Raw genomic sequence first — 19,400 nt, 5'->3', positions numbered from 1 at the left:
ACCAGCCTAAGCAAGAGCGAGACCCCCGTCTCTACTAAAAAAAAAAAAAAATACAAGGAAATTAGCTGGACAACTTAAAAATATATAGAAAAAATTAGCCGGGCATGGTGGCGCATGCCTGTAGTCCCAGCTACTCGGGAGGCTGAGGCAGGAGGATCGCTTGAGCCCAGGAGTTTGAGGTTGCTGTGAGCTAGGCTGACACCACGGCACTCCAGCGTGGGCAACAGAGTGAGACTCTGTCTTAAAAAAAACAAAACAAAACAAAACAAAACATAGGGGTGTGGGGTTGGAAAAATAAATAAAAATAAAAATATAATGAAAAAAATTATATGGAGACAGTATAAATTGAAATGTAGGTTCAAGAAGAAAAATGAAAGATGTAAAAGTTCCTGCTAAAGGATGATTACTTATGTGTAATTGGATGATGGGACTATCAAATGACTTTGGTATTTAGCAGCCATTGTGTATGTTTAAAAGTGTTACAAAAAGTTTTATTAAATGTTAATAATTACAATATGTGAGAAATAACATCATTTGCAAAGCAGTTACATTTATGAGGAAAAACCTAGATGTCTACTGAAAATACGGAAGAATTTTGAAAAATTCTTCCAGGAAATACGGGAGGAAAAAAGTTTGGTGACCACTGCTTTAGAAAGTGACAATTTTTGCAAGGTAGGGAAGGTGAGAGGGGTGAGCCAATGATTGTTTCTTTTCCGTTGCCCACTTCATGGTCCCTGGTTCCCTGACCCGACCTGGGGCTCCCCTGGAAAGGCCACTCCACCTCCCCCCACCTCCACTGGAAACACACAGGCCCTTTGAAGGTTGTGCCTGGGGCCTACTGGTGGGGTCCTCCCAGGGAAGGAAGTTGCTGGAAGTTATAGTGAAACCAGGGTACAGTAAGAGACATTTGCACTTAAACATTTCTGGGTAACTGCTGGAGAGACCTCGAGGGCCTATAAATCCATGTTTGGGCGAGCCGAGCAGGTTGCAGGATACTGTATTTCTATACACTGGCAATGAACAAGAATGTAAAATTTAACAATAGTATTTATGTGCTTGCTTCGGCAGCACATATACTAAAATTGGAATGATACAGAGAAGATTAGCATGGCCCCTGGGCAAGAATGACACAAAGACAAAACAGTAGTGTTTATAGTAGGGCCAGGCACGGTGCCTCATGCTGGAATCCCAGCACCGGGGGCCAAGGTGGGAGTACTGCTTGAGGCCAGGAGTTCTAGACCAGCCTGGGCAACACAATGAGACCTCTACAAAAAAATTATTTTAATTAGCCAGGTGTGGTGGTGTCTGTTGTCCCAGTTACTCCGGAGGCTAAGACAGAGAGGCTAAGACAGGGAGGATAAGACGGGAGGATAAGACGGGAGGATCGCGGGAGGATCGCTTGACAAAGGACTTGTATCTAGAAAAAACAAAGAACTCTTAGAACTAAACAATAAGACAACCCAGTTAAAAAATAGACAAAAGATTTGAATAAATGGCAAGTAAGTATATGAAAAGACGTCAACAATAGGGAAATGCCAATTAAAATCACAAAGAGATAAGAGTACACACCCGTCAGTGTGGCTAAAATGAAAAGGACTGAGGAGGCAGCGTGCAGGGTGTGGAGGAGCTGGGCCTCTCCCAGGCTGCTGGTGGGGCGTAAAATAGCACAAGCACTTTGGAAAACATTATGACGGTTTCTTACAAAGCTAAATGTACACCCACTGTATGATCCAGCCATTCCATTCTAGTATTTTTTTCATATCCAGGAGAAATGAAAGAGCATGTATATAGAAAGACTCGTACATGAATACTCACGGCAGCTTTGTTAGAGGCAAAAACTGAAAACATTCCAAATGTCCATCAACAGGCAAACACATAAACAAACGGTGGCACATCCCTACAACGGAATGTACTTCCACTGTACGGAAAACTTTCCTCCAGAGATGAGGTCACACTCTGTCGCCCAGGCTGGTCCTGAACTCCTGGGCTCCGGAGATCCTCCCATTGTGGAAACCACAGGGACTTCTGGCCTGGGTCCCCTTGCTTGCGGCACAGAATAGCCAGTTTCTGGGACAGTGAGGATGGCCAAGGGAGAAAGGAAGTTTTTTGTTTTTTTTTTGTTTTTAGTTCAGGATACTGCGGGGGGTACCAGCATTTTGGTTACATGAAATGCATTGCCTCGCTCAAGCCAGGGCCACGGCGTGTCCCTCCCCCACACAGTGTGCCCCGTCTCCATTAGCTGTGGGTTACCCACCGCCCCACCTCACGGGCACCCAGTGAGTATTACTGCCACTGAGCACCTCAGTATGGGTCAGCTGGTGCCAGTTTGATGGCGAGTACATGTGGTGCTTGTTTTTCCATTCTCGTGATACTTCACTTCGTAGAATGGGCTCCAGCTCCGTCCAGGGTAGTACAAGAGGTGCTAGATCAACATGCTTCCTTATAGCTGAGTAGAACTCCATGGTGTACAGATACCACACTTTATTAATCCACTCATGTATCGATGGGCACTTGGGTTGTGTCCACACCTTTGCAGTTGTGAATTGTGCTGCCATAAACACTCTAATGCAGATGTCTTTTCTGGTTTTTTTTTGAGACAGAGTCTCACTTTGTTGGCCAGGCTAGAGTGAGTGCCGTGGCATCAGCCCAGCTCACAGCAACCTCAGACTCCTGGGCTCAAGCGATCCTCCTGCCTCAGCCTCCCGAGTAGCTGGGACTACAGGCACCACCATGCCCGGCTAATTTTTTTATTATTATTTATTTGTTTATTTCAGCATATTATGGAAGTCCAAAAGTTTAGGTTACTTATATTGCCCTTGCCTCCGCTTCCCGCCCCCATCAGAGCTTCAAGCGTGTCCATCCCCTAGATGGGGCGCATCGCACTCGTTATGTATGTGTACACCCATCCCCTGCCTCCCAATGTTATTCCTAAATGTGCTCTTAGGTGATGATCAGTGAAACCAATTTGATGGTGACCGGCTAATTTTTTTCTATATTATATTTTTAGTTGTCCGGCTAATTTCTTTCTATTGTTTTAGTAGAGACAGGCTCTCGCTCTTGCTCAGGCTGGCCTCGAACCCCTGACCTCAGGCGACCGGCCCGCCTGGGCCTCCCACAGTGCTGGGATGACAGGCGCGGACCACCGCGCCCCGCCCCGCGCCCCTCCCTGCCCCGCGCACGCGCCGCACGTGCCACACGCGCCCCGCGTCCGCGCGCAAGCGCAGGCCCCGCCCCGCGGCCAATGGGCAGCGCCGCCGCCCCGCCCCCACCCCGTGTCGCCCGGCCCGGCGGGTCGCTCAGTGCTGGGCGCTCGGCCGCGGCGCTCGTGCTCCCCGCCGCGTCTCCCGCTGGGCTCCGTCCTCGTCTCCGCTGCGTCCTCGTCTCCCGCTGCGTGTCCCGCTCCGGACCGTCCCCGCTCCCCACCGTCCGCCTTCGAGGCGCAGCCGCCCCCGCGCCATGTCGCAGAGCGGGGCCCCGGGGCTGCAGGAGGAGAGTCTGCAGGGTGAGGCCGGGCGGGCCCGGGGTGGATTCGGGGACCCCGGGGGAGAAGCCGGGGATGCATCCGGGGGGATCCGGGACAGCTGGGCCGGTCCTCCCTTCCCCCGGGCGTGCGGGGTCCGGCGGCGGCGGCGGCGGGGTCTGGTCCGGGCCTGACGGCTGGGACCGGACCGCCCGGCGCTCGGCCCCTCTCGGCGCGGCCTGGGCCTCCGCTCTCTGGCCCGCCCTTCCCGGTCCGGCCCGGTCCGGCGGCCGCGCTCTGCGGTGCGGGGGACGCTGCGGGCGCGGCCGCTGCCCCTGCCCGTGCGGGGCGGCCCGAACCGCGCGCTCCGTGGCCCAAGGGGCAGAGCGCGGCCGTGGCGCCCCGTCCCGCCGCCCGGCCCTGCGACCCCGCCGGACCCGGGACCGCCCTTCGCGCGGCGGACGCAGGCCCGAGCCCGGCGGGCGGCGGCGGCGGGGGTGGGCGAGACGCGGCCGGGGGCGCCCGTCCCGGGGCCGGCCTGGAGGCGGCGGGAGGCCGCGGTGACCTTCGTGTTCTCGGGGCCGGGGGCGCCACGTGAAGCAGCGTCGGAGGGTGAATCTCTAACCTGTGAGGTTTTCTAGAACCTCCCACTCGGGTCAGCTCAGCCAGGTGCCGAGTTCACCGCTCAAAGTGAGATTTTACTGGGCGGCACCGGCCAGGCTAACGCAGCGCATAATGTCCGTTTTGCAAAACACAACCACATTTTAAAAAATCCTGTGCTTCAGGTTTTTCTCTTGAAATTTAAAGATTTACTAATTCCTTCTTTGAAATAGATTAAGGGAGGTTTTTTTTTGTTTTTCATAAAATGAGATCCAAAGAATGTTTTGTAAACTTGTCGTGTAAAGTCCCCTTTTTCGAGTTACCACGCTGGTTATGTCTCACGTCTGCCTGCGGCTCGCTCGGCTGGGTCTGGGAAGAGCCGCTGGGGCCAAGGGGTCACCCGGGCTGCTGAGTCACGGGGCCAGACGGCCGCCCTCGAGTCGGGGGCTTTCTGTTCCCGGGCTGTGACTCTGGAAAGTGGCTGCACACGCGGAAGGTGGGGAGGCTCCTGGGCCGTCCCAGCGTACGTGTGTCCCGAGTGTACGTGCGGCGGGGCACTTGCCCACTGTCACCCAGCGCGCAGGACGGGCCGCTTGTCACGTGGGGCCCGCAGCTGCCCTGCCAGGCCGAGTCCGGCTTGGATTCGTGGCTGAGGCAGCACTTGCCCTGTCTGCCTGGCTCTGGTTCTGCTGCGGCTTGTTTACCTCCGCACAGAGCCTTGGTGGCCCCTCCCACAGACGGTGCGGCAGAGGCGGCCTTTGCTTGCACCCCCTGGGGCCAAATGCTTTGCTGCCCCCGAGGAGTTCACAGCAAAATGGGTTGACTCTGTTCCCTCTTATCTCTTGATAATTTCAGAGTTGTTGCTAGGAGGATGCTTGTGTTGGCCTCCCCGCCCCCCCCCCCCCAGGCTGCATTGCTCCTCAAGTGCAGGCAGGAGGTCCAGGCTGTGGTGGTACCGCGTCCGGGGTGGAGGGCCACGTGGCTTCCCTGAGGACCCTCTGTCTTCAGCTCAAGGGTGGCAGTTGAATAAGGAGCTTGCACTCCACTCTGAGCTGCAGAGGTAATGATTTAAGCCCCTCCTTACTGCTGTATGTGCCACTGGTCAGATGGTTCTGTTGTCATAGGCAACCCCCACCCCCATGGGCACAGTCGTGTGAGGAGCGAAAACACTAGTATTGCTTTTGGAGGGGGGTGGGAGCATCATGCACTTTCAGGATTTGAATGGGTTTCAGACATTGAGATTCCAGCCCAACACCTGCATTTTACAGATGGTCACCGTGGAGTCCAGAGGTGAAGTGGAAAGAGGCCAGGAGCAGCGGTTAGGGAGAAATCAGGGACTCAGCTAAGGGCCATGGGGATGCCTGGAGCCCGAGTGACCGGACGCGGGAGCCCAGGGTCCAGGATCCCGGACTGCCTGGCAAAGGGGAGGTCCAGGGAAACTGAATCCTATTGGAAGCCAGGAACCTGGATTATCTGCCAGGTGACTAGATGCTGACAGTCACTTGACAGTCAAGCCTCTTTCGGTCCTCTCCCACCTGCCCTGAGAAGCTTTTAAATGTAAACACAGCAATTTCTGAACGCCCGTCCTCACAGAGGAAGACGCCCTTTCTGTGATTTCGGGGCGCCGGTTCCCTCAGGCTCAGCAGCTGGCGAGGCCTCAGGGATGCTGCTGGGTGTCTGCACCCCTCTTTCTGGCTTTCCTCCCTGGTGCCTGCAGGCCGTGTGTGGGACCCCCGCCATTCCCGGGGGCAGCGGGTTTCAGCCCTGGCCTCATGGCTAGAGCTTTTTCAGTGACTTGCCTGGGCTCCACCCCAGCATTCCGAATCAGCGGTTTGGGAGTGGGTGGGGCTGGACTTGGGGGGCCGTGGAAAAGTACCACAGGCGGTTCCCCCTTCCTAGCCCAGGGGAGATCTGCACCTCCGACTGGGGCATGTGGACGGCCTTGTGCACCAGGGCCCCGAGCTCATGCTCCACGCGGCTCATGCTCCAGGCGGCGCTCTGCTGGCTGTGGGCGGTGAGTTGGCGCTGGGGTGGAGGCCAGCGGTGAGGCTGTCTCAGTAGAGGCCGGAGGTCAGATGAATTTTTTTTTTAAAAACAAAATGTGAGCATAAATGGAAACTAAAATGGATTAAGAACTTAAAAGTGTTGGATTGTATTTGATTTCTAAGGCAGACCTATCACTTTTTTTCCGGAATGTGATTTAAGTATTCTTAGCCTAGGCTTTCTGCTAATCTCATCTACCTTGTTTGGAGGGGAGGTTAAGATTTACTTGCTGTGTATCTGGTTAGCAATGTAAATTTTAAGTGAGGAGGGGGACATACAAAAATTAGGGATGGGGGCCAGGGGCGGTCACTCATGCCTATGATCCTACCAGTCGAGGAGGCTAAGGCGGGAGGGTCGCTTGAGCTCAGGAGTTCGAGACCAGCCTGAGCAAGAATGAGGCTCCGTCTCTACTAAAAATAGAAAAATTAGCTGGGCAGGGTGGCGCACACCTATAGTCCCAGCTACTCTGGAGGCTGAGGCAGGAGGATCACCTGAGCCCTGGAGTTGGAGGCTGCAGTGAGCTGTGATGACACCACTGCATTCTGTCAGGGTGCCATTGAGTCGCTGTCTCAGGAAAAAAAAAAAAAAAAAGAAAAATCAGGAATGGGGGCTTTTCCTTGGATCAGCAACACCAGCAACTTTCTGGGCTCTGATTATATTGAAGTTATTTGAAATAAATTAGTTGTGATTATGAGGGAGTTTTCTAAGGTCACTAAGCACCTTTAATCCCCTTCTTTCTTACTTAAAAAGACGGATGATCCTAGTTAACTGCGGCATGTAGGTCCTGTAGCATATTTTAGCATACGTATAAGTGTTGACATTATACATTTTTTTTCATTTTCCAGGAAGTGTACTTTCCTACCCAGTTGTTGCAGGTTAATAATAAAACTCTTGTCCCTTAGTAAATCACTCCCTGGAATACAACTTTTGGACCCAAAGATTTTAGCTGCAGACAATCCAGAATGGGGTTTTTCTTTCTCAGGGATGCTTAGGACTCTATGATTTTATAATGGTTTTATAAACAGCGCTCTGCTGTGGCCAATGTGAGGGGATTAAGAGGCGGGGCCTTTAAGAGGTGGTCAGGCCACGGGGGCTCCTCCCTTGTGAGGGGGTTTGGGTCCCTCCTGCCACGTGAGGGCATAGCAGGAGGTGCCTTGGTCTTGGACTTCTTGGTTTCCAGAACTGTGAGAAATAAAGTTCTGTTCTGTGTAAGTGACCCGCTGTGTGGGATTCTGCCCCAGCAGCACAGGTGGATCACGGCAGGGCCGTGCTTGTGTCCCGGAGTCTCCAGTCGCCCCTGCGGGATGCGGTATGATTGGTCTTTGGTCCTAGCTCCTGGCGCAGAGTGCCTAAGCCCTGGGATTTCGGAGTGACGAGTGGACTCGTAAGGAGCCCCTTTGGAATACGCTATTCTGAGTGGGGCAGCGGGACAGTTGGCTGTTCTGAATTTTATCTTTTTTTTTTTTCTGAAATTTATTTTTAAGTGTAGTGTGGTTCTTACTTTATTATAAATGAGGAGTCAATTAAAATTACAATCATTTATCAAATAACCTATTCTTTTATCACTGAATTGATTTTCCACCTTTCCATACTGGGTTCTGTTTCTAGATTCTATCCCAGACTACTCAACCGTTTGCCTAAGCTATTGTAGTAATGCTAACTTACAATATAGTAGCTTTACAACGAGTTAACATTTTGGTTTTCAGTAAGTACAATCCAACTGTTGCACTAAAAGGAGGACTATGACATTTCTCGGTTGAGGTCAAAGACAACAGGATGTCCTCTGTAACGTGCAAGGCTCAGCACACAAATGTTAACTGTTGTTGTCTTAAAAATGAACACAGAGAAAAAGAATACTGGGCTTGAAAGGCTGGACTGTTCTCTTTACATGACCATTCCTAGTGTAGGGACTGGGGCAGCCGACCCAGTGCCCGTCCCCAGCACTGGTGTGGCAGACGGGGCGGGGCAGGGAGAGGGTCCGCAAAGTGCTGCCCCCAGGAACTCAGGAGTCAGTTCCCGTGTCGCAGGACGGACTTGGGAAGAAGGGCTGGGAAGCGAAGGCCGGCAAGGCGGCTCGGAGCAGAGCAGTTCCTTGTGAGGAGGCTGCGGAGGCCGGGGCGGTGCTGGCTCCCTCTGAAGGCGGCGTGCTGGCGTGCTGGCGTGCTGGGGCGCTGGGGTTCCCTAGTGTTCCGGGAGCCGGGTGGCAGTGCGGCCTCCCTCACTGCCGTGTCCTGGATTGTGTCTTTTAAACTGGCAAACATAAGTGCGGTGTTTTCCTGAGTTCCAGGGTTCTAGCAGATCATTGAACCCGAGGGGGCTTGTGAGAACCCCTGAATAAGTAGCTGCCCGCGCAGAGTGTGGGGACCTGGACGCCACGTTTCGGCTTTCGTCTGAGGTGGGGCAGTCTTGTGGCCCCGAGCCCTTCACTCGGGCATCTGCCGCTCACGCCGGGTGGTCAGGACCGAACTGCCGGACCTGCGGTTGGTGTGGAGAACGGGTGCCCGCACCTGGCGTCAGGAGGGGTGTGGCGGGAAGGACAACGCACCCCCAAACCCCACGTGTGTCAGACACCTTGAGGTCTGGGCAGCTGAACTCAGTGGACTGGGCCGGGCCGGACTCTGAGCCCAGATGGGGCCTAGAAGGAAGGAACGGCCGTGGCCCTGTGTGGGGAGGGCGGGTGCCAGCGAAGGGCTGTCACGGTTCGAGTTCTGTGACGCTGGTTCAGCGTGAGTGGCCTGCGCGGTCGAGAGCGTTTGCGAGGGTGCTGTTGTGTGCGGGCCTCGGGGGCAGCGCGGCCTGGGCTTCCCTCCGGGGACCCCCGGCCCTGCCTTCCCGGGCACTGGTGATGCGCTTCACGTCGGCCAGGACAGCGTGCGGCCATGCGAGAGGCTGAAGAGAAAGATCACATGTTCATTTGAAAATCTGTGTCACTGTTTTGCTAGCAGCTTACCGGGGCTCTTGATGGCGGCAGCTGCAAATCTCCATTTCATTCCGGGGCCTTCGCTGTGCTCGGCTCCGGTTAGTGAGGCGCATGCGGGTGGCGCCCTGGGGCCAGGCCGGGCGCCTCGCTGCCAGCGGACACGAGGGCTGCGGTTCCCCGCAGTTTCGTGGTGTCGCTCTGTGCCTGTTGGGTGAAGGACACACAGCAGCTCAGGGTGGTTATTGTACTTAATAACATTATAGTGAAACAAAATTAGTTCGCTCAGTTTTCCTAGCATGTGAGTCCTCTGGTCTCCTGCAGGCTGCCTGCACCCTCCCCCGCGGCGGCCACCTCCGGCGTCGCAGGGCCCCCTCCGGCGCCGCAGGGCCCCCTCCGGCGGAGCAGGGCCCCCTCCGGCGGAGCAGGGCCCCCTCCGGCGGAGCAGGGCCCCCTCCGGCGGAGCAGGGCCCCCTCCGGCGGAGCAGACCTGCCACGCAGCGGCGCTGTCCCGGCCCGGAGCGGACCGTGCACGTGTGCGGTGCTTCTGGCGGGAGGCGTGCGGAATCTGTTCCGTGGGTGGTGTGTCTGTTTCTGAGCACACGTAAAAATTAAATCCAGGTGCATTTTAAATCTAAATGTGAATGTCAAAGCAGTAGAGTTGTTTGAAAATATTAGGACATCCTCAGCTTAGGAAGAGATTGCTAAATTCGACTGAATTAAGGTCAAGAACTCTGTGTGTCAGAGGACACCAGAGTGAAGAGGCTCGCCAGGGCGAACGGAATGTACTTAAATGAAGAAAACCGAATCTGGGGACGTAGAGGAGGAAGACAGTGGAGAGGAATGAGGGATTTGAGCAGCCAGGTTCCAAAAGATGCATCCACGTGGCCAGTGCACAGAAAAAGTGTTCAGCTCTTGAGAAATCAGAAATGCCACGTAAGCCACACAAGACAAGCGTGGCGAGTGTGGGTCCCCCCCAGAGGTCTGTCTGGGGGTCCCGAGGGCAGCTCGCTCTCCACAGGCCGTTGCAGTCACAAGTGGCCTTGGCTCTGCTCAGAGCAGCAGGTCAGCCCGATTCCTGACGGACACACAGCGGTCACGAGTGACCCTCACAGGGCCAGGTGGCAAGGGAGAGTTTAGACCTTTTCAAGAAAGTGTTAAATCCCTTAAGCTTCTGTTCGAATTGGCCTTTTCTTTTAAAAGTTGAGCACAAGAAAGCGTCCTGGCGGATTCTGGTGGCTCAGCAGACTTGGGGAACGTTTGCTGGGGACAGAGCAGACACAGGTGCATTGTCTCAGCAGGGGCTCCCTCCTGTGCCCAGGGAGTGACAGCAGGCCAGTGACCGTCAGAAAAGGGCCGGGAGTGGGCGCGAGGGGGCCGTGTTGCTGTCGGTGCCTCAGGAGGTGGAAGGGTGGGCCGGGGTGGGTGAGGTCGGGTTCCGGAGTAGGTGGAAGCTCACTCTGCCCTGGTTTTGCCCCGCCAGGCTCCTGGGTGGAGCTGCACTTCAGCAACGGTGGCAACGGGAGCAGCGTGCCGGCCTCGGTGTCTCTCTATAATGGTGACATGGAGAAAATACTGCTGGACGCCCAGCATGAGTCCGGACGGAGCAGCTCCAAGAGCTCTCACTGTGACAGGTAGGTGTGAGTGTCACACTGCCCGTGTCCCCGAGCTCTCACTGTGACAGGTAGGTGAGTGTCACACTGCCCATGTCCCCGAGCTCTCACTGTGACAGGTAGGTGTGAGTGTCACACTGCCCGTGTCCCCGAGCTCTCACTGTGACAGGTAGGTGTGAGTGTCACACTGCCCATGTCCCCGAGCTCTCACTGTGACAGGTAGGTGTGTGTCACGCTGCCCGTGTCCCCAGGCTCTCACTGTGACAGGTAGGTGAGTGTCACACTGCCCGTGTCCCCGAGCTCTCACTGTGACAGGTAGGTGAGTGTCACACTGCCCGTGTCCCCGAGCTCTCACTGTGACAGGTAGGTGTGTGTCACACTGCCCGTGTCCCCGAGCTCTCACTGTGACAGGTAGGTGAGTGTCACACTGCCCGTGTCCCCGAGCTCTCACTGTGACAGGTAGATGTGAGTGTCACACTGCCCGTGTCCCCGAGCTCTCACTGTGACAGGGAGGTGTGAGTGTCACACTGCCCGTGTCCCCGAGCTCTCACTGTGACAGGTAGGTGTGAGTGTCACACTGCCCGTGTCCCCGAGCTCTCACTGTGACAGGTAGGTGTGAGTGTCACACTGCCCGTGTCCCCGAGCTCTCACTGTGACAGGTAGGTGTGTCACACTGCCCATGTCCCCAAGCTCTCACTGTGACAGGTAGATGTGTGTGTCACACTGCCCGTGTCCCCGAGCTCTCACTGTGACAGGTGGGTGTGAGTGTCACACTGCCCGTGTCCCCGAGCTCTCACTGTGACAGGTAGGTGTGAGTGTCACACTGCCCGTGTCCCCGAGCTCTCACTGTGACAGGTAGGTGTGAGTGTCACACTGCCCGTGTCCCCGAGCTCTCACTGTGACAGGTAGGTGAGTGTCACACTGCCCGTGTCCCCGAGCTCTCACTGTGACAGGTAGGTGTGAGTGTCACACTGCCCGTGTCCCCGAGCTCTCACTGTGACAGGTAGGTGTGTGTGTCACACTGCCCGTGTCCCCGAGCTCTCACTGTGACAGGTAGGTGTGAGTGTCACACTGCCCGTGTCCCCGAGCTCTCACTGTGACAGGTAGGTGTGAGTGTCACACTGCCCGTGTCCCCGAGCTCTCACTGTGACAGGTAGGTGTGAGTGTCACACTGCCCGTGTCCCCGAGCTCTCACTGTGACAGGTAGGTGTGTGTCACACTGCCCGTGTCCCCGAGCTCTCACTGTGACAGGTAGGTGTGAGTGTCACACTGCCCGTGTCCCCGAGCTCTCACTGTGACAGGTAGGTGTGAGTGTCACACTGCCCGTGTCCCCGAGCTCTCACTGTGACAGGTAGGTGTGAGTGTCACACTGCCCGTGTCCCCGAGCTCTCACTGTGACAGGTAGGTGTGAGTGTCACACTGCCCGTGTCCCCGAGCTCTCACTGTGACAGGTAGGTGTGAGTGTCACACTGCCCGTGTCCCCGAGCTCTCACTGTGACAGGGAGGTGTGAGTGTCACACTGCCCGTGTCCCCGAGCTCTCACTGTGACAGGGAGGTGTGAGTGTCACACTGCCCGTGTCCCCGAGCTCTCACTGTGACAGGGAGGTGTGAGTGTCACACTGCCCGTGTCCCCGAGCTCTCACTGTGACAGGGAGGTGTGAGTGTCACACTGCCCGTGTCCCCGAGCTCTCACTGTGACAGGGAGGTGTGAGTGTGTCACACTGCCCGTGTCCCCGAGCTCTCACTGTGACAGGTAGGTGTGAGTGTCACACTGCCCGTGTCCCCGAGCTCTCACTGTGACAGGGAGGTGTGAGTGTCACACTGCCCGTGTCCCCGAGCTCTCACTGTGACAGGTGGGTGTGAGTGTCACACTGCCCGTGTCCCCGAGCTCTCACTGTGACAGGTGGGTGTGAGTGTCACACTGCCCGTGTCCCCGAGCTCTCACTGTGACAGGTGGGTGTGAGTGTCACACTGCCCGTGTCCCCGAGCTCTCACTGTGACAGGTGGGTGTGAGTGTCACACTGCCCGTGTCCCCGAGCTCTCACTGTGACAGGTGGGTGTGAGTGTCACACTGCCCGTGTCCCCGAGCTCTCACTGTGACAGGTGGGTGTGAGTGTCACACTGCCCGTGTCCCCGAGCTCTCACTGTGACAGGTGGGTGTGAGTGTCACACTGCCCGTGTCCCCGAGCTCTCACTGTGACAGGTGGGTGTGAGTGTCACACTGCCCGTGTCCCCGAGCTCTCACTGTGACAGGTGGGTGTGAGTGTCACACTGCCCGTGTCCCCGAGCTCTCACTGTGACAGGTGGGTGTGAGTGTCACACTGCCCGTGTCCCCGAGCTCTCACTGTGACAGGTGGGTGTGAGTGTCACACTGCCCGTGTCCCCGAGCTCTCACTGTGACAGGTGGGTGTGAGTGTCACACTGCCCGTGTCCCCGAGCTCTCACTGTGACAGGTGGGTGTGAGTGTCACACTGCCCGTGTCCCCGAGCTCTCACTGTGACAGGGAGGTGTGAGTGTCACACTGCCCGTGTCCCCGAGCTCTCACTGTGACAGGGAGGTGTGAGTGTCACACTGCCCGTGTCCCCGAGCTCTCACTGTGACAGGGAGGTGTGAGTGTCACACTGCCCGTGTCCCCGAGCTCTCACTGTGACAGGGAGGTGTGAGTGTCACACTGCCCGTGTCCCCGAGCTCTCACTGTGACAGGTAGGTGTGAGTGTCACACTGCCCGTGTCCCCGAGCTCTCACTGTGACAGGTAGGTGTGAGTGTCACACTGCCCGTGTCCCCGAGCTCTCACTGTGACAGGTAGGTGTGAGTGTCACACTGCCCGTGTCCCCGAGCTCTCACTGTGACAGGTAGGTGTGAGTGTCACACTGCCCGTGTCCCCGAGCTCTCACTGTGACAGGTAGGTGTGAGTGTCACACTGCCCGTGTCCCCGAGCTCTCACTGTGACAGGTAGGTGTGAGTGTCACACTGCCCGTGTCCCCGAGCTCTCACTGTGACAGGTAGGTGTGTGTGTCACACTGCCCGTGTCCCCGAGCTCTCACTGTGACAGGTAGATGTGTGTGTCACACTGCCCGTGTCCCCGAGCTCTCACTGTGACAGGTAGATGTGTGTGTCACACTGCCCGTGTGCCCGAGCTCTCACTGTGACAGGGAGGTGTGAGCATCCTGAACCCTGCAGAGCTGTTGGACGGGGTGTGGGCCAGGTTCGGGGGTGTCCGCTGCTGCAGTCCTTGCCATCGGTGCGAGGACGTGACCTGGAGCTCTGTCTGTGGCAGGACACGTGAAAGCCCGGAGCAAACAGACAACAAACAGCCCCGTCCTGTCAGCCACCTTTGTAAAGTGGGTCACGTCCGCAGGGTTCCTGGTTAGCGGCACTTACGAGCGGAGCCCAGGCAACGTAGCTGAGTCAGTGGCCAAAGGTCAGGTGCTCTCGAGGGCTGTGTGACAGACCAGGGAGGCGGCAGGTGACAAAGCCAGCCACCTGCCAGCTGTTCTTGCCTCCTCCGTAGGAGATGCCTTCTGAAGGACCGGGGGACAGTTTGGGCCTGGCCTCACGCGGGGCAGAGGGAAGCCACGCAGGCGGGCGGGAGCCCTTCCCCATGGACAGTTCCCCTGCCTTTGGGGCTTTGGCTTCTGACGACAGCGTGTTAACATGACCTTCTGTGTTTGCGTTCTGTTCACGCCTTGCCAAAGCCCACCACGCTCACAGACGCCACAGGACATCAATAGAGCTTCCGAGACAGATTCCCACAGCATCGGAGAGAAAACCAGCTCGCAGGTGAGCGGGAAGGACACGGTGCAGCCGTGAGCGCCTGTGATCTCCTGGCACGGGCAACAGTGTTAAATGTAACTGAGCACACTGTGGCTTCCAGGGTGTCCCTGCCCTTTCTTTCTGGAACTGTGTGGGTGGGGACGTGGCAGCACCCGGCTTCACCCCCAGCTGGCCGGGGTGCCCAGGCGCAGCGTGGGCCCCTACCCTGCCTGCATCCAGGGCCTCGAGGGCCGTGGGGGTCCCTGGTGTCCGCAGCCTGAGCGAATGGGTGGCCGAGGGCCAGCGATTGGGTCGTGTGTCTCTCCCTCTTGGCGGTGGGCTGGGCAGAGTGGATTTCACTCTCTGTGAGCTGCTGGGGTCGGGCGTCACCTGCAGGTCGCGCAAGGCCATTCTGCCCTGAGGTGTGATGGAGGTGCCCTCCCCAGCAGGCCTGGCGCCTGCCCGCCGGGGTCACACCCAGCCTGCTAAGACGCGGTGCCGACGGCGCTCGGCCCGTTAGGCATCAGTAGCTCACAGCCTGGTCATCCCTGTGTGGTGGCTGCTCTGACGTGAACTCGTGTTTAACGGGCCTCACACGTCAGCCACTTAGGTGGTTGTGGGGCCACAAAACCTCCTGCAGACGGCAGTCCGAGGGAAAGTGTACCTGGCCTTTTGCCTTAATTTTTCAGGAGTTTTTCCTGCATTTATTTCCAAAGCTGTCTTAGGAAGTGTGGGCCCCTCGGGGCCAGCCCCTCCCTCCTCTGCTGGTTTTCCCTGGAGGCAGCCTTCGCCGGGGCCGCCTCATCCAGACTTTCTGGGGACGTCGCCCGGGCCCGCCAGGACTCCACAGGACTCCACAGGCCTCCGCGGTGCAGCAGGCCCCAGCTGTGGGCGCACCCGGGGTGTGGGGCCCAGGCCTGGCTTTGGTGCACCCAGATGTTGGGCAGGTTGGGTAATTAATTCTAGAGTGTTTTCACTATTTCAAACGATTTTTCTCCCGTTTTAAAAAGGAATTACATATGCAGGTATGGAATTGTGAAAATCCAGAAAAAGTAGAGGAAAAACACTTACAATCCCACATTTTAAAATGCCTTTTAATTAATATTCTGTCCTGTTACATACCTTGGAAAGTACAGCAGGAATTGTAGTTAGATAAATTTCTGTCTTTTCCTGCTACTTACCCCGAGAGCATCTTCAAACCTACAGGAGTGGCCCGCTGGGGTCTGGGTTTAGCTCGCTGGTCTGAAGCTCGGGTGGGAGGAGGGTGCTTTCTGGGGTGGATGGGATCCTTTAATCTGCTTAAATTGCTTTGCTTTGTCACAGTCTGAGGAGGATTACATTGAGAGAAAGAAAGAAGTAGAGAGCATCTTGAAGAAAAACTCAGATTGGATATGGGATTGGTCAAGTCGGCCAGAAAACATCCCCCCCAAGTGAGTGTTTTCGGGGTCTGGGGTCTGCCCGTGGCAGTGGGGTGCTGACCGACTCGGCGTGTCCCCACGCAGGGAGTTCCTCTTCAAGCACCCGAGGCGCACGGCCGCCCTCAGCATGAGGAACACGAGCGTCATGAAGAAAGGGGGCATATTCTCGGCCGAGTTCCTGAAGGTTTTCCTTCCGTCTCTGCTGCTCTCTCATCTGCTGGCCATTGGCTTGGGGTAGGTGACGGCACTGGCTCCTGGCGCAGCGTGCCTGGGGGCGGTTCTGTTCTCGGTGATTATTTTTAAATGTTCTAGTGAGGTCAGGGGTGAGTCAGGGTTGGTGTATTTTCACAAACATGCCCACGAGGTCACATCTGGGTCAGGGGCGGGAGTGGCTGCAGCTCCGGCAGGGCTACCCCTCCAGGGATCCCCACTGGGCGGCCGTGGCGAGGTGTCCCCAGAGGCGGCCGCCTGTCGTGGCCCGTCGTGTTGCGGGGCTGGAGCAGCAGCGCGGTGTCGATGTCCCTGTCCGTGTCGCGTGTGGTCTGGTCAGTCTGTCTGTGGGCTCCGCCTTGGACTGGCCCCGCCGACTGCGCGGAGGGTCTCGGTGACTCGCGGCTCCCGCTGTGGGGCAGGGTCGTTCTGTTTAGCTGCCACCAGTGTTGGAGCAAGTGAGGTTTCTGGTTTTCTGGCTTCTGCTACTAAGTAGCTCCGCAGAAAACACAGCGGGAGCCCAGGTGGGTGCGGCTGTGAAGACCTCGGTGGAGCCGATGCTGAGGGGCAGGGCAGGGAGCCCAGGGCACCCGGGGCCTCTCCTCGCCCACGCCCGTCTCCGTCTAGGCGGGGACCTCACCAGCCTGCTGTGCCGGGACAGGCGGGGATGCTGCCGTGGGCTCCTGGCCACCCTGGGCTTCTGGCCGGGGCAGAAGGAGGCGGGAGAGACAGCTGTAGCACAGCCGCCTCTCCCCAGTCAGCTCTGTGGCACGGGAGGCTGGCCTGTTCTCTGTCTCGGGGCACATGGGGTCTCTGCGCAGGCTACACCCAGCTCTGTAGCTCTGGGGGAGGTGACAGCATAGGCCCTTCCCGACCTCGGCTCTGGACCCCAGACCCAGGGGCTCCACACAGATGTCACCTTGTTCAAGATGGAGCTCAGTCCATTCGGTTTCCTGGGCCAGGCCCCGGGTGGGCCCTTGTCCCCAGTTTGTGCCCGTGGCTGTCCCTGGGCTTGTACCTGCTCTCACTGGCAGCCCCGTTGCCTTTACTGTGGCCAGAGCATCCGTGGCACCATGGAGTTTGTTAGAGGCTGGTCTCGAGAGCCTTTCCCAGAATGAGCAAGCAGATCTCTGTGTTTTAAACGTCCGGCTCAGGCCTCCTTTTCAGGGTGGAGCTCTGCAGCCCCTGCCAGTCTCAGAGCCTCATGGTGCCATCTGCGTACCGCCTCCTCCCACCCCAAGCCCTCAGCAGCCTCCCCAGTTAAAAGGCACGTCAGACTGATTAACATCTTACAGGGGAAGATCCGCCCCAGAAACCCCCTGGGCCGTGCTCTCCAGCCTAATTCCCGCTGCCCACGGCCTGGCCAGCCAGGCTGCTGTTCCCGTCCCCCTTCCTGGAGCCCATCCTGCCTCCCCGCGGGACGCCTGCTGCGTTAGCTCGAGCAGTGCCGTGGGAAGCGTCCCTGACACCCTGCGGCAGGGCTGGGGCACCTGGACTGCGAGGCGGGGCTTTAAAGACGGGCGCAAAGGCTCTGCACAGTGACCCACTGCAGGTTGGCTGGTCTTACACCTGCATTTAGCGCAGGGCACTGTGAGAACGCAGTTGGCTGTTTTTCTAAATTAGATTAATATAAAATACATTGATGAATAAAACACTTGATAAAAGATTACAGCTGGCCGGGCGCTGTGGCTCACGCCTGTAATCCTAGCACTCTGGGAGGCCGAGGCAGGTGGATCGTTTGAGCTCAGGAGTTCGAGACCAGCCTGAGCAAGAGCGAGACCCCGTCTCTACTAAAAAAAAAAAAAATAGAAATTATCTGGACAACTAAAAATATATATAGAAAAAATTAGCCAGGCATGCGAAATCTAGCCTGGCATGGTGGCACATACCTGTAGTCCCAGCTACTCAGGAGGCTGAGGCAGGAGGATCTCTTGAGCCCAGGAGTTGGAGGTTGCTGTGAGCTAGGCTGACGCCACGGCACTCTAGCCTGGGCAACAGAGCGAGACTCTGTCTCAAAAAAAAAAAAAAAATTACAGCTTTGTCACAAATTTCTTTTTTTTTTTTTTTTTGAGACAGAGTCTCACTCTGTTGCCCAGGCTAGAGTGAGTGCCGTGGCGTCAGCCTAGCTCACAGCAACCTCAAACTCCTGAGCTCAAGCGATCCTCCTGTCTCAGCCTCCCGAGTAGCTGGGACTACAGGCATGCGCCACCATGCCCGGCTAATTTTTTCTATATATATTTTTAGCTGTCCATATAATTTCTTTCTATTTTTAGTAGAGATGGGGTCTCGCTCTTGCTCAGGCTGGTCTCGAACTCCTGAGCTCAAACGATCCGCCCACCTCGGCCTCCCAGAGTGCTAGGATTACAGGCGTGAGCCACCGCGCCCGGCCACAAATTTCTTATAGTACGGATTGAATAGCCAGTCCCCTTCCATGAGCTATAACCACAGTGACTTCCTGTTTCTGCTGTGCAGAATCACTCAGGAATGGCAACACGACATTAACTACTAATTGCTTTTTCTGTTAAGGATCTATATCGGAAGGCGTCTGACGACCTCCACCAGCACCTTTTGATGAAGATTCGGAATCCGGCCTTGTTCACGCAGTGGGGATTTGTATCTGAGCTTGCGACATAGCTGACTCCTGGGTGGCGGCATAGCTTGTGTTCATTTGTTCTGTGAATGCTGCGTTTCTTTTAGTGAAATGAAAGAACAGACAGTAAAACCACGCTGGCCTGTAAGTGCACCTGTGGGATCAATTAATAAGCATGTCAGGCTGATCAATATCTACTGTAACAATTCGGTAGTCAATTTTATTTGGATATTAGATACTAAATATAAACAATTTTAATATACTAGTTATGATACATGTAGTATTTTAAAAATTACGTGTAACCTTAATTGAGTTAAAACACTTTCTATTTCAAAAGAATGGATAGCATTGATATTACAATTACTACTTTTAAGGGGTTTGTCTAAAATATTGTGGCCTTATATCTAACCTATTGTAGAACACACTGTCTGAGGGGACGCAGTTGTCTGTAAAGAAGACACGCAGCTGTGCCCATTGTTCTTAGGTAGTGACTAGAAATCGGGGACAGCTGCCCCGCCCTGGACAGTCCTGCTCTGACCTGGGCTGGCAGTGCAGGGACCGCAGCATCCGGGTGGCGGCGTCTGTCCGAGGCACCTGCTCTGCGTCTCGCAGTGCTCTGTCACCCTGGGCCGCTGGTTAACCTGTCGTTTGCTCTCAGCTCGTGTGCTCCTGAGTTCGCTTTATTCTGAGTAAATCTGTGTCTACTGCAAAAGACTGGAAAATGCAAAAAATAAACCTTTGCCAAATCCTTCAGAGACTGCTGTATTCACATATTGTTAAGAACCAAATGTCATA

The 19,400-nt window shown here is 56.1% G+C and overlaps 1 protein-coding gene and 1 non-coding gene across 2 annotated transcripts; both read left to right on the top strand.

Annotated features, from left to right (window-relative positions):
- Positions 1–1,052: 1,052 nt before the first annotated feature.
- On the top strand, positions 1,053–1,154 carry LOC138376714 (U6 spliceosomal RNA). Its single transcript, XR_011231697.1, has one exon. It is a non-coding gene; the product is annotated as a U6 spliceosomal RNA (small nuclear RNA).
- Positions 1,155–3,265: 2,111 nt separating this feature from the next.
- On the top strand, positions 3,266–19,356 carry BNIP3 (BCL2 interacting protein 3). Its single transcript, XM_069460087.1, has 6 exons — positions 3,266–3,502; positions 10,504–10,654; positions 14,330–14,414; positions 15,711–15,817; positions 15,890–16,039; positions 18,542–19,356. The coding sequence occupies exons 1-6, from the start codon at positions 3,457–3,459 to the stop codon at positions 18,585–18,587; spliced, it is 585 nt and encodes a 194-aa protein (XP_069316188.1). The 5' UTR covers positions 3,266–3,456; the 3' UTR covers positions 18,588–19,356.
- Positions 19,357–19,400: the final 44 nt, after the last annotated feature.

The sequence above is a fragment of the Eulemur rufifrons genome, chromosome 28 (assembly GCF_041146395.1).
Source record: "Eulemur rufifrons isolate Redbay chromosome 28, OSU_ERuf_1, whole genome shotgun sequence".
In the NCBI taxonomy this organism is placed as follows: Eukaryota; Metazoa; Chordata; class Mammalia; order Primates; family Lemuridae; genus Eulemur; species Eulemur rufifrons.
Note: the sequence above shows the minus strand (reverse complement) of the source record. Positions and strands in the feature narration are given on the sequence as shown.